The sequence below is a fragment of the Macrobrachium rosenbergii genome, chromosome 28, assembly GCF_040412425.1.
Source record: "Macrobrachium rosenbergii isolate ZJJX-2024 chromosome 28, ASM4041242v1, whole genome shotgun sequence".
Lineage (NCBI taxonomy): Eukaryota > Metazoa > Arthropoda > Malacostraca > Decapoda > Palaemonidae > Macrobrachium > Macrobrachium rosenbergii.
In genome coordinates this window covers 32,186,895-32,201,197 of record NC_089768.1, presented here as the reverse complement: position 1 = coordinate 32,201,197, position 14,303 = coordinate 32,186,895, and the positions used below count along the sequence as shown (strand labels likewise).

The 14,303-nt window shown below is 36.2% G+C and overlaps 1 protein-coding gene across 2 annotated transcripts in view; it reads left to right on the top strand.

Annotated features, from left to right (window-relative positions):
* The window catches only part of skd (mediator complex subunit skuld), a 102,845-nt gene extending 88,542 nt beyond the window's left edge, over positions 1–14,303 (top strand). For both annotated transcript variants that reach the window (XM_067130544.1, XM_067130543.1), the window contains 6 exons: positions 382–597; positions 5,624–5,818; positions 5,987–6,237; positions 9,467–9,887; positions 10,062–10,627; positions 11,199–14,303. In XM_067130544.1, the coding sequence (XP_066986645.1) occupies positions 382–597; positions 5,624–5,818; positions 5,987–6,237; positions 9,467–9,887; positions 10,062–10,627; positions 11,199–11,331 (1,782 nt within the window). In that variant the 3' untranslated portion in view covers positions 11,332–14,303. The remainder of the gene's footprint in view (positions 1–381; positions 598–5,623; positions 5,819–5,986; positions 6,238–9,466; positions 9,888–10,061; positions 10,628–11,198) is intronic.

Genomic DNA, 14,303 nt, shown 5'->3' with positions numbered 1-14,303 from the left:
AAATGTCATGTAAAAAACTCACTCTCTCTCTCTCTCTCTAGAGTTGACCAGTTTCTCTCTGTTTTTTCTTGCATGGGCAGACAAAAACTGTGGTGTGTCAGCAGTTGATTGTGAGCCACTATGTTTGAAATACGCTGGGTAGACTAAAACTGAGAAGTTGATTGTTGCCACTATGTTTGAAATGCATTAAAAGTGGTGGTTATTGGGTTGGTCATATGTAAACCAATTTGAAGATTTATTGTATACCTAAAAGAAGTTTCCCTTCATTTGACACAACTTTGCAGAGTTGTTGATTTTTTTTTATAGTGGAAAAGTCAGATTTACTTTAAATTGTGTTTCTTGCTGGAGAAAGATGGTTTTCATATTCTTTTTGCATTACAGCAAAGTGGTGCTCCTATGGGTGCTGGTGCAAGCCTTAATGAAGTTGAAGACGATGATTCTCCACCACCAGCTCTGCTCATTTACTTGGTGGATCCATTTAGTGTAGGCCAAGAGCATCCTGATATGCATCGGCTTGTAACCCTTGGGTTACTACGTTGCTATGAACACATGCTGGAAGGACTCTCAGAGAGTATGCAGCAGAATGTCTACCTTCAAGTAAGTTTTTTTTTTTTTTTATTATGCTGACATTTCTCATCTTATGTAAACTCTGAAACATTTGGTTGAATATTTGTAAAGGAACTTGAAAGTGTTCACACAAAATACAAAGCATTTCTTGAGCTTGTTACTTTCAAGTGTTCAGAAAGACTGAATAATACAAGATGAAAAAACTTGATTCTTCACATATCCCTTGAATGTAGTTATTGCTCATGTAAACCCATTGATTTTAAAATTGCCTTAACGCTTTGTGAAACATTCTAGCTTGAAAATCTTGCAAGGATAAAATGCCCACTCCCTTGTCCATCTCACTTTCCACTGGTCTGGAAAGGAAAGAAGGCTAATCAAGTATCTGCTGTCGCCTGTTGTTGTTGTTTTGTCAGTGATGCCCTCAACATGATCATTTTGCATGCTGTTGCTGAGCCACCAGATGCTTTGTCTTTTTTTATATCTTATGTGGATGAGCCTGGGATCTCCTTTTGTGGGAGGATGTTATGTTTCTCATCACCAGTTGCCAAAGATTGGCTTCACTCAGGGTCCTACTGCAGTGGTGGGCCAAGCAAAGGTGCATTCCCTAAGCTGTGAATGCACAGCATAGGAAAAGTATTTTCAAGTAATTGCCAAACAAGGACTGTGATTGTCATAGTAGGTACCATTCTGACCCCTCTGATTAGAGACTGCTTATCAGGCACTCAGTTACTGTGATTGTGACCATGGGTCCAGCTGCTCAAAGAGAATTGTAAATTGAACTCCTCCATGTATGCTGTTCCTCAACCCCCCCCCCCTCCTTGACACTGTGTAGAGATTCTACCAACCTCCTTATATGAGAAGATTATCATTTATAAGGAAGGTCATCTGCCAGACTTATGTCTCTCTGCTTCTTCTAGATATGTTCCATCTTCAACTTGCAAGATTTGTGCCAAGATCTTGTGTTCCTTTGTCCCTAGACACAAGACTGTTGTCCATTCTGATTAATTTTTTCCTAGGGCCTTCAAGCCTCCCAAGACACGATCCTCTACTGCATCTGCAGTAAGTGAATGTACTTTTGCTCATATCATGTTCATCTAGCCAAAGACTTGAGGCAGAGAATTGATGATGATCTATTCCATTCTTTTGGAATTGTTGGACTGAATTTTGATACTCTTAATCCTTAGCATCTGAATGATTAACTATTAATTGCAGATTTGAGTGGACTCAGCAACTTGACTGTTTGACTTGCTGCTAGCCACAGCCATAGGAAATCTGTGGCTGGAGGGCCAACCAGTTCTTTGAACAAAAGAGTATACCAGTCTGAGTAGAGTCAGTTGAGTGATTAGTGCAGTGAATGTTCTTAATCTGGGTGGCTTAGCTATCCCAGAGATCATTTAACTTTCTTTTCCTGTGACAAAAAAAAAAAAAAAAAAAAACTACTTAGCAATGAAAGGATAAGACTGCTCCTTTACAGATACTGGAACTGCAGAGTTTAGATGTTCCCTCTTTCAGTTTTTGACTGTTTCTGTATATTGGATAGCAAAGGAAGTAGGTGCTAGGAGTACGGTTTCATTTTGGTTAAGGGGCGTGCTGCTGCCATAAGGCCCCATTATAAAGTAGGTGAGCATTGCTACCTTATGACTGAAGTGATTTGCCTTACATTTTTACCATTTGTTAAACAACTAATACTGAAAATACTTGCTTAAGGAAATAAAAAATTCAACCTCTAAGTTTATAAATTTACAGTTGAAAATAAAACTTCATTTTTCATAACATACATAAAAAAGTTGCTTTCAAAAATAGTTTTCCTTATGTGAGACCAAAGACATAGTTATACTGCATGCTGTGAAAGTTTCATTGAATTTTGTTCAGTCATCTTCAAGGTATGAAAAACAAGAAAAAGTGTTTTTCTTATTTTCCAAGTTGTCGTCGTTGTCTCCGGTCTCATCGACGGAAGAAGGATTAGATGTGGAACCAGATGATGATTCCACTCATTTGGCTCATGGTGCACTGTTGCAGTTTCTTCTGCACAGTTTTCTGGCCTTTGTTCCAGCTGCTCCTCCTGTGCCCAAATCAACTTTCCAGATGAGTGGCCGCTCTAATGAGCCAGCTAAGTTGCCAAAGATGGTTCTCCCCACTTCTGCTAAGAAGGCTCTAAGCGAGGTTGAGATCTGGGTCTCAGACAAGAGGGGAGAAAGGGCAAGCGTGCTGCAGTTATCCTCCTACAAGAATACTGAATAGGAGGTATCAGTGTTATGCTACCAGAGAAGCTCCTTCTCCGGGGGTTCCTGCCTCCTCCCAGGGAGACTTCTCCTGTCACATTGACTCTTCCCATAGATCAGCATTTTCTGCTTCCAAGATTATGTTCTCCGCAGCCAAACTAGACCGCTTGCATAAAAACTTGTTCAAGGCATTTTCCTCAAAGCCAGTTGGGACAGAAAGAGACATAGAGACTCTTTCATGCTTCCAATGACACAGAGCATCAAGGAACACCTATTTTGGTGGAGATCCAAAAACAGGTTATTACAAGGAAAGTCACTTTCCCCAGAGAACCCAGACCTAAGTTTCTTTGCAGATGCCTTGGATGTGGGCTGAGTCACTCTCCTGGAGGACAGGAAAGTGTCTGGGAAGTGGTCTCAAGATCAGAAGAGGCTACTGAGCTACATGCAATTGATAAAAGGATAAGTTTCTCTGGAGGAGACATGATTTACTCTTATATGTTAGGATTTCTTGCAAAGAATGAGATTCTAGGACCTGAGGAGGAAGAAAGAGTTCTTTGTCCTGTAAAGGCATTAAAGTATTACCTGAAGAGAACAGAGAAGTTAAGAGGCCCCTCAAGTAATTTGTGGACTTCAGTTAAGGATCCTTCACGTCCTCTTACAAAAAATGTGATATCTTTTTTCTTAACCCATAATGGATGGATCCCCTCAATAGAAGATCTAAAACAGGTTTTGGGTGGTGGGCAGATCCCCTCTGAGGAGTATTGATATTTATAACACGCCATATGATTTGGCTGTATCGAGCAGGAAAGAGTTTCCAATACTTCAATGGCCCATAAATGAATTGTGGCAATTAAAGAATTCAGCTCAGTGCAGCTCATGGAATTTAGTGTTGTTTTGCCTTGAAGGGGGAATGTCTTGCTCCTTTCTTTCCCATGACGTCTTTTTATTTATCTTCTCATAAATATACCCAGGGATTGCTATTGGTTTTAGTTCTTATCTTTTATGATGTGATGTTAGTTATAATTGTAATTTTGCAAAGAAATATTAGAAAAAACATGTATAAATCCAAAAAAGTTACTGCATTTCCTGATCTCAGTAAATTTACATAAATATTTTACAACAAATATGCTCAGAACTTATTATTGATTTTATTTAATATCTGTTATGATATTGTGTGAGCTGTAATTATAATTTTACAAGATAAAATAAAATAAATTATTAGAAAAACCATGCATAATTTGGTAAAATTTATGGGTGTTTTGTGAAAGAGGTCCCACACAGGGACCCTTCCCTTGGAAGGTAGGGAAAATTTTTTAGAATTTTTTTCTTACACCATGTGCATTTGCATATTTTCCACTTTCCAATGATATGTTTTTTCTTAAATTGGCCAACCTTAAAGTTTGCCTAGTCTTGGGGTTGCATGATATATAATTAACCCATCCCTTAAGGGTTAAGAGAACTCATTAAGGATGCCTAACTCTCATGTGGGAGAAGAGCTTTTACCTTCTCTGAAGGTTAAGGCACATGAAATAAGGGCAGTGCTTGGCTATGTCCTTAGTTTTTAAACATAATATGTGTCTTTCAGATGTTCTCCAAACAACTTTTTGGAGATGTAGATCAGTATTTGCATGTCACTATTTAAGGGATTTGGAAGTAGTTTTTAATGAATGCAGTACTTTGGGTCCTTTATCAGTGGCTGGCACGGTGATGGGGGAGGGAAAGTAGGAAGCCTACTTCCATTCTTTCTCTTCGCCTTAAACTTTGATGTTGAGTTCCAAGGGAGTCTGAGGGTACTTACGTACTGGGATACCCTCCAGTTTTTTAATGGTTTGGGAATGGTGTTTTTAATATTTTGGTGTAGGTAACAGCATTGTTATCTGGTTGTCTTGTGTTAGTACTGCGCCCTGGGCAGGGACAATTTTCTGTTACTTACTAGCGCTTGGTGGTGTTCTTAGCTGTATGTCTCCCACTGATGTAGTAGGTGACCCAAGGCCATACCCCTCCCCTCTACTGAGTGAGATGAGCATCAACCAGGCAGTATCTTCCTGCAGCAGCTCTCTCACCAGGTAAGGAAACAACAAGCATTGTCTCAATGCTAGCAAATTTTCTGCTTTAAATTCATTACTGTATTCAATGGGTTGGGGATAGAGAAGTCCATGTATCCCACCTCCAAATTTTATACAAACTTACTAAGTAATTACAGAATGGGAGCCCACCCTCCTCCCCTTACATGGACATGTTGCTCAGTTGTTCCTCTTCTTCCCTGAAAGTGGGCGAGGCTAGACACCTACACCAAAAACACAAGAATCGCTACCGCAAGTTTCAAATTTTTAGCAGCCAATACTAGAAACGTTAGCTATGTAATTATTTGATAAGGATAAAGCTTTATTTTATTAAATAAAAATGTCATTTTTAAGGTTAGGGGAAACCAGATAGGCACCACTAAGTAACTAGAAAACTTTGTGAATGTGTGCAAAATAATTCATTTTTTACCATTCAGGTAAATCTAAAATCATAGATTCACATTACAAATCACTCCGGATCTATATGTAATCTATATTTTAGTTGTGAAAGTACATAGATTTCATAAAGAGAAGTGCTGGACATGGTTGTACACAGTACAGCTGTGGAACAGATCTTCTATTATTGGTTTGAGAATTACAAGGACATGTTTGTTAAGTGCAAATATTCTTTCATTTTCTGTTTTTCATGTGTATGGCTGACTGTTAATTATAGAAATGTTGTATCATTTTTTTTTAAATGTACAGAAACTGATTAGTTTTTTAAATTTTTTTGTGGTATTTATTATAAATTTTCTCATTTATGTTTTCCAGATTTTATCTTTAGAAAGTATTTTAGAACTTGCTAGTGACTCTCACGACCGTTCACGGCATATTGACCAGTTGAAGTCTTTGGCATTCTCTGTATTCATGCAGTGTAGAAGATTGCTCACACACAATCCTGTTGTTAAATCCTTAACGGGTTTTGGACCAGCATCTGTGTATGATGAATTTTTGAAGCCCAAAGATGTAAGTGGAAAGTACCTGTTGATAAGTATATTCAAATGTGCTTAAATTGATCCTTATATTAATTTGCCATAATAAAGCTGCCAAATATCAAGATTGAATGCCTTCATTATGTAATGAAAAGGTGATGTGTAAGACCTCCAACTAAATCTTCATTACAATTTTTTACAGTCTGCATCGGAAGAGAAACGTTTAGCACCTTACCATATCTTCTCTCCTGCTTACATCTTGGCTCCTATCAAAGAGAGCCGTGGTACTTGTAAAGAGGCACAGGAAGCATTGGGTGAGCCTCGAGAAAAGTCAACAATTCTTAATTGTACTTACTGCTTGTCTGAAGATCAGAGATGGTTGTTAGCTGCTGCTACTGATGAATTAGGGGAAATCTTGGAAACTGTTACCATCAGTATTGAAATTCCCAATAGGTAAGGAAATTTCATTATGTTGAGTTTAACTGAGAAGGGTGCTGGTAAGTAGAAGATTTTTCATTTTGTATATTATGGTAGAAAATAGTGTTGTAAAATATTTTCCATAGCTGTGTATAGCATTGAAACAATCCTAATATGTGGACTATTTCATCCCAATATATTGTAGCTTTGTAGTGACCATGTAATGAATCTTGTGTCATGGCAAATGCATAGTGGACCATCAAAAATCACTAATGATACCCCCAGCCTCTTGAAAGCAAGAATGCAGGAAGCTGTTCTAACCTCATACTTCGTCAAATTATTGTGACATTTCGGCTGTTAGCTGAAAATAAAAACTTCACTTGTACATACTTCACTTTTACATGTTCTTTTATATGCTTAACCAACTTCAATAAAAATCCACACAGTATGCCTGGAGTTGAGGGAGTGGCGAATTGTAGATTTTTTTTTCCATTTGTTGGAGGGTTAAGGACAACTGAAATCTTGAAAATTATATATTGCAAACCAGTGATTTTCACAAGTTTCTGGTTATTTTTTATTTAACAAGGACCTTGTACCATATAATTTTATTTATGTAACACTATTTGTATAATAGGAATAGTGATTTGAAATTTTTTAAATTTTATTTACTTTTTTTTTTTAGAGAACCTAGAGGGGCCACATGGGGAAAGATTTTCATACAGTATTGAATGACAGTGTGCAGCCACTCATTAATGTCACAATGCTATATGCATATCAAAATCAAGCATGAAACCATGTAGTTTCTTAGTTAAATCAAAGAAGCCCTTTTAGAATTGTAATGTCTTTTGTAGTTTCATAGTGAAATCAAAGAAACCCCTTTTAGAATTCTAATGTCTTTTGTAATTTCATAGTGAAGTTAAAGAAGCCCTCTTTTAGAATTCTAATGTCTTTTGTAATTTCATAGTGAAGTCAAAGAAGCCCTCTTTTAGAATTCTAATGTCTTTAACCATATTGGTTGATAATTGTTTCCTCAATATTCCTTCCTTTTGCATCATAATATTTGATTGGACTAAGCATGTTCATTTCATATAGCCATGTTACTACGGACATACAATCTAATTCTCACCAAATACAACTTTCCTTAACAAAAGATCTTGCTTTTTTGATCCTTTGAGAGATGCTCTCTTCACTCACTTTGTGTGGTGAAGGAGCATTATCAGTGTTAATGCTGAAGTTTTTTAAAGATGAAATTGTTCACTGTCTTTTGCCTTTGGAAGTCCTATTGAGAACTAAATTTTTTATTGAAGTGGCACTACTTTCACCTGTACAGCTATATTGTAGTTGGCAAGGACGGGGCAATTGGGTAATGATTCTGGTCAGTCAAAATTAGTCCAACATTTACAATGAATATTTGAAAGGAAACACCAGAGTGCCAAGTACTTGTATCGGGGCACAGTGTAAAATACATGATGAAGGTACTTAGAATACTGTTTCCTTATTGTAAACATTTGCTGTGGCTTTCTTCAGGTACCTCAGGAAATCCTGTCCAGACGTGTGATTTTTAAACTTGGCTAAAAATGATTGAATTATTATTGCTGTATAGCTAAAAATGGAATTATTATTGCTATAAAGCTAAAAATGATTTAATTATCATTGCTATATTGTTATATAGTATTAAGTTTTTGCTTTATAGTTCTGTATATAATTGTAAGTATTCATATTAGAAAGTTGTCATTGTTAGCTTTTTAATGTCATTAAATCAGCTGGAATTGGTATGCTTAGTCCTTTTGTAATTTCAAGTTTTGTTACCCCTCCAGTGTTCGATGAAAGCTGTTTCAATATTTTCTTTGAAACAGTGGTACAAGTGAAATGTTACAAAGGTGTCCCCTTGTGTTGAAGTTGTTCATAGGCATAGGTTAATAGTTTTTGCTTGTATAATAATTCTATTATTCCTGTGGTGTAGTGTGCACAGATTCTTGTAAGTTAGTTATTTGGTCATTAATAAGAAGAAAAGAGATAGCAAGTCCCCTTTTACTATTTTATTGTCATTGTCAAGATAATTTTTACTCTTCAGTAGTTGCTCCGTTTTAACTTTTTAATTTCCTCATCTAGGATTGATGAAATTTCTAAGTTGCCTACTAGGTTTCCTTTGCTTTTCACACTTACTCTATATGTTTTAGGATTGACCCAATATTCCCCTCATGGATCAGTATGCTTTTATTAATCTGGAAATCTTATTTAAGTTTCCTTTCAACTTTATTACAAAATATATAAATTGACTGCAGAAGAACAAAAGAAAACAAAATTACTAAAACGAAAGTGCCTTTTATTATACAAAAGCATAAGATACAGGTATGGTACAAACAGGTTGTGAAGGTGAACTGCAAAAATGTCACAAACACATACTGACCTTGAGACCAGGTTGTACCTAAGGCCTCAATGAGTTCGTGTCTCGTATACACTACAGTTTAGTTAAAACAGTTGGACCAAGGCCTATGATGGCCAGAAGTAACAGTTTGTAGTTGTCCCTGCTGTTATATTTTCCTTACTTGTACCATCCTTGTTTAAGTAAATGATATGCTACTGTTAATATGACAGCACCTTCTTTGCACTGTCACTAGCATTATTCGTATTGGTTACATTTTTTCATTCTAATTTTTGGTATGTAATTGCATTTTCATCATTCTAGAAATACTTTGCCTATTCAAGTAATAAAATGTTCAGTGATTTCATGTATTTTAGAAATTTTGTTTCTTACTGTTTTTCAGTTTTGTGTGACTACTGCATTTCCCCTTAGATATTATAAACTTATTCTGTATGTAACTGTACCATGTTAGTTGGTTATTTTGTACATATTTTGGAGAATATGTAATGTGAAAGTCTCATGTCTCAGGACCAAGTATCAAGTGACAAGAACAGATAGAATTCTTGAAGAGTCAGAGTTAGGTTTTCAATTTTCTCTTCTCATTGTTCAGTGGCTTTTAACAAAATGTAGTTTATTATGATTTCCAGAATGCTTTAGTATATGTTGCTGCATAAGGAGAGTTCTTTACATGTAAAAACATAGCTAATTGGAAAATATGATTTGACCATGGGGAACACGTATTCCCCTGTCAGTGTTCTTTGCAAAGATATATTTTTTTTTAAGTCAGGATTTGGAAATCACACAAACTTTTGGAAAAGATAAGTCAATGGTTGTGCAAATTGAAGAGTCATGATTCATGAGTTAAATAGTTGATGAGTGATATTTGTTAATTTTTTACAGAACTAGAAGAAAGAAGGCTTCTGCTCGTCGGTATGCACTGAAAAAATTAATGGACTGGATACTTAGTGTAATGTCTATAGGTGTTCACCCATGGCGGTTAGTTGTGGGTAGACTGGGCAGAATGGGTCATGGAGAGCTGAAAGGCTGGTCGTCATTGTTGTCCAAAAAGTCGTTAATTCAGGCTTCTAAAAACTTGAAGGAAATGTGTAAGCAGTGTGCATACCTTTTCCCTGAGGATGCTCCATGCATCCTGTCAGCCTGTTTGGTATCCATGGAACCAGATTCATCGTTCCGTATGATGCCAGATATGTTCACTCCAGATGAAAGGTTTGGGCAGAATAGCCAAAATTGTTCCCTATCTACCCCTCAAGATCTAACCTGTACTCATATTTTGGTCTTCCCAACTTCTGCTACAGCTCAGGTTTGTATATAGACTTGTATATTTCTTCTTTTTTTATAAATTCATTTTTATATTGTTGCTTGTTAGAACTGTCAGTTACTACTTTAAGTTGCATTCACAGATTCTCCATGTATTCACAATACACTATGAGATTGAAGATAATTATCCTAATGATCATATTTTTATCATTTACAGTGTGCCCAACAGAGATTCCAAGATGAACAAGATGATGAACAAGGCTTTCCTCACTGTGGAGATCTGTTGTTGGGTGATGAAGGTTTAGATGATGATATTGATGGGGGTATTGGGGAGATCAGTATTGGTATGGGCCTTAATATTAATGATATACTAGGTATAGATGGACCAAATCAAGATGATCAATTAGAAGATGGTAATGGACAACGAGATTCTCTCTCTCAGCCTGGAAGCCCAACAAATAGTGGGACAGGTCGAACAAGTCCTTCTCAGTTCTCTGGACAAGCACGCAGTAATGGTGTAGTTCTTGTTGATCCCCAGGAAGATTCTGGTGGTTCTGTGTTACAGCAGCCTCTTGCGCTGGGATATTATGTGTCCACAGCATCAACAGGAAGGCTTCCGAGGTGGTTTTGGTCATCTTGTCCCCATTTGGAATCGTCTTGCCCGGTATTTCTAAAGTCAGCTCTGCATCTTCATTCTCCTGGAGTCACTCAGCCAGAAGAAATTCTTCATACACACAACAAAGTCCACCCACTGGATTCGTCATTTACTACTGATGTTCTAAGGTAAGGATTTTAAATATTATTCATAAATTTTTAAATAATCATGGCAACATTGGGGTGTTTTGAAAAGTTGATCTGAATTCCATTAACACAGACATTTTAAAGTAGATTAGTCTTTCTGTGTGTGCAGGCAGAATGCACAAAAGCATGCACTGATACTGTTAGATATATGAAATTGGAGTGGCAATTATTTCAAGCTAGCATAATTTGCATTAACATGGATCATGCAGCATGTTAATGAAAAAGGTAATTCCACCCGTTAAAGGGTTTTAGGGGGGATAAATTTCCAATGGTGTGATGATTGCAGTTGCTTGTATACACCTAATTGTGGGACTGGAAGGAAAGCTGAATTTATATCTAGTTGAATGTTTATGATACCAAGCATATAATGTGTATACAGGAATTGAAACTGCAGAACTTTCTTGAAAGATTAATGAAAATTTTTTTACATGTAAAAGATAAGTGAGTATTTTAAAAAATTTCAAAATAATTCAAGTTTTGTCAGAATTAGTGTAGAAAAATTGCCGTAGGTAATATATACATTGATATATATTTCTCTCTGTTCTTATCCCAGATACGTCCTTGAGGGGTACAATGGCTTGTCATGGCTGGTATTGGATCCTGCAAAACAAGACAGAAGATCGTGCCTACCACTGCACATGCAAGTTTTGTCACACTTGTACAATGTAATGGCAGCCCTTGTGTGAACACACACCCTTGCTGTACTGTAAAAATTCTCTGATGTACTTGCTCTGCTGCAACATAATGGCTGTAAAAAAAGAAAGTTGTACATTTGATAGGAATTTTTATACAGTAGTACTGATTATGCAAAAGTTGTTTGACCAAAATCAAGAGAATCTCTCTCTTTTTATTTTTTAAATTTGATTTTTCTTAGTGTTTTATATGAATAATTTTTTTTTTTCTTTTAAAAAAAGACAAGTGAAAAACTGTAAATAGCCAAAACATATTCAAGCGACAACATTATGTAGCAAATAAGTTAGTGCCTGGGTGGACAACTAGAATGAAATTCCATGGTATTGCCGAGTGACTTGGATAAAAAACTTGTAAAGATTTAAAAAAAATACAAAAAAAATGTTAAAAAAAAACAAAAAATAATAAAAGAATGAGTTGGTAGATACTTTTTGAACGAGAAGTTGCTTGAATGGGCTCAAAATGAGCTTGTTGGCAGGCTTTGATAGCAAAGCATAATGTGTAATGCTCAAAGGAAGGTTTTACCTCACACAGCGTACATTATCTCAAAGATAAACGTACATGGGTTGTTTAAAAAAAAAAAAGGTCCACCACATTTCAATCAAAAGTGTCCTGCCTTATGATAGTGGACAAAATTTTTTGGGGTGGAAAGTTGCACAACATTGGGAATGTTGTCCTTTTTTTTTTTTATTTTATTTTATTTTATTTTTTATTACAGTGCTCATATTTTGTTATCATCTGGAGTGTGAGTTACCAACCAGAGCAAATGAAGTAATGGAGTAAAGGACTGTGAAAATAATGCTTAGTGAATGGAACACTGGTATTGTTGGGTGGGCATAGTAAACCAGTGTATTGTTAGTGACTAGTATCCAAGCAGGATTGTCTGTGATAAAACGAGTTACAGATTTAAATGTACTTCATAATTGGATATATATATACATATAGATATATATATACTGTATGCCTTTTTATTATTAACACTTTTTCAGCACAGAATGGTGCTGATCACTTCAAATAATGTAAATAAGCAGTGGTATTGTACAAGCTAGGTTGGTTAAGTTACATTTGCCCTGATATGCTATTGCCCTGAGGCTATCAGTTATGTACAGTAAATATAATTGTACAAGCATGTGTACAAGATGCCTCCTACACCTGTAGCCAAATTGTAAATAAAAATAATGTTGTGGCAGGTGTGCGAGTCTGAGCTGAGTGACGAGGCATTAGCATGCCAGTGGCATGCGTGGCCTTCCACCATCCCTGCCCTCCCTAGAACCTCTCCCCCTCCCTTCCCCACTGCTGCTCTCATGTACAGAACGGTTATGTGTACAGGAGACACAAGTTTTACACCTCCCAACTGTTTATACAAGTTAAGTATTCCTCCCCCGATGCAGCCACCTCTTTTTATCTTGATGCAAATGGAGGGGTTGTGATGTAAAATATTTGTCAGTAAATTCTATTGTTTATTTTGAGACTAACTATAAAAATATAAAAACCATGTAGTCTTTAAGGTTAGATAGTTTAAAGAAAAGTATTTTACAAAGGAAACATTTGTACAAGGAGTGTATTTTAAAAATGGTAAGCAAGTGGAAGATGACAGTAACCTTCCATGGCTAGTATTGGCTTCACTCGTCCCAAGCCCTAAATGAAAATGGTTTATAGGCTTCAAGTGATCTCTTCCTACCTTAGTACTTTACAACTGCACTTGAGTAATGGTGCATGGGTTACCCGGTTGAAATTGCAGATATCATATTGGTCTAATGCCTTAAAAGAGGAAGAAACAACGTGATATGAATTTTCATTTGCACCAGTACTTTGCAGCCAAAGATATTAGAAGAGATTTATTTTGCCTGTAGCTGTCATGATATGGCTGAGGGGACGCACGAGTATGTGAAGACAAATAATGCACTTTTATGCATTCATCATCTAAGGTTGGGACAGCCTTACGCCAGCCAGGGTGTGTGTGGAGCAATATTTATGTGCGACTTGTTAATTCTGACCTGCTTACTTGTCTACCAAGTGGAATGTGTGGCAATTTAATTTTGTTAAACTTTTAAGGGAAAATTTTTAATAGAATTTTACATTTTATAGTAATACATGAATTTTATTTATGTAAACAACTGAACTATGCAGTATTTGTAGATGTATTTGATTTTGTATCGAAGTTACAAATGAAATGAACCCTTGGATGGTGAGGATTAGTATATCTTAATATTGCAGATGATGTTGTTTAAATTGGTATTTTAAATATATCCTCCTTTCTATTTATGAATTGACAATGCAATAAAAGATAGATGCAATCACAAAGAATTAACAGATTAGCTTTTGTGTAGAGTAGACAGTTTACAGGTCTTGATCTGCCGTGGGTCTATTGGCAGCTCCCTTCTCTCCTTGCTCAACTGTTGTCCCATATTAGGTTTTGTTATTTATTTCCACAATGTTAAGTGCACACTTTTATCAAAAATTTTTGATAATTTGTAAATTTTGTGATGAGAAATGTTAGTGGTCTCAAATTATTTTTTATACTTAACTGCCCAGTTTTTGCTTCTCATAAGCCTGGGACCATATGTGAGGTATGAACATATTTCAATGTTTAATGACATGACACTATTTATAGACTGAATTATTTACTCTTCATTAGAACCTGCCATATCATGTCCCATGTTATACATGAGGGCAAAACAATATTGCCTGTTCCTTAAGGACTGTAATTAAATTGTACGTGATAATTTTTGTCTTGTGCATTTTCCCAATTGATTCTTCGTTCTTATGTTTTGGGTAGCTCCATTAGCCTACTGGCTCTTTGTGTGATTGCTGCTACTGCAGTGTGTGTGTGTGTGCGTGTGTGGTTGGTAGCGTAAGGATTGGTGTGCAAGCGAATGCCTGTGTGGGTGATTGATGGGGGAGTGAGCTCCAGCTTACCCCACTGTCATTATTAATTATTGGTATAAAATAAAATTTTATGTGTAAA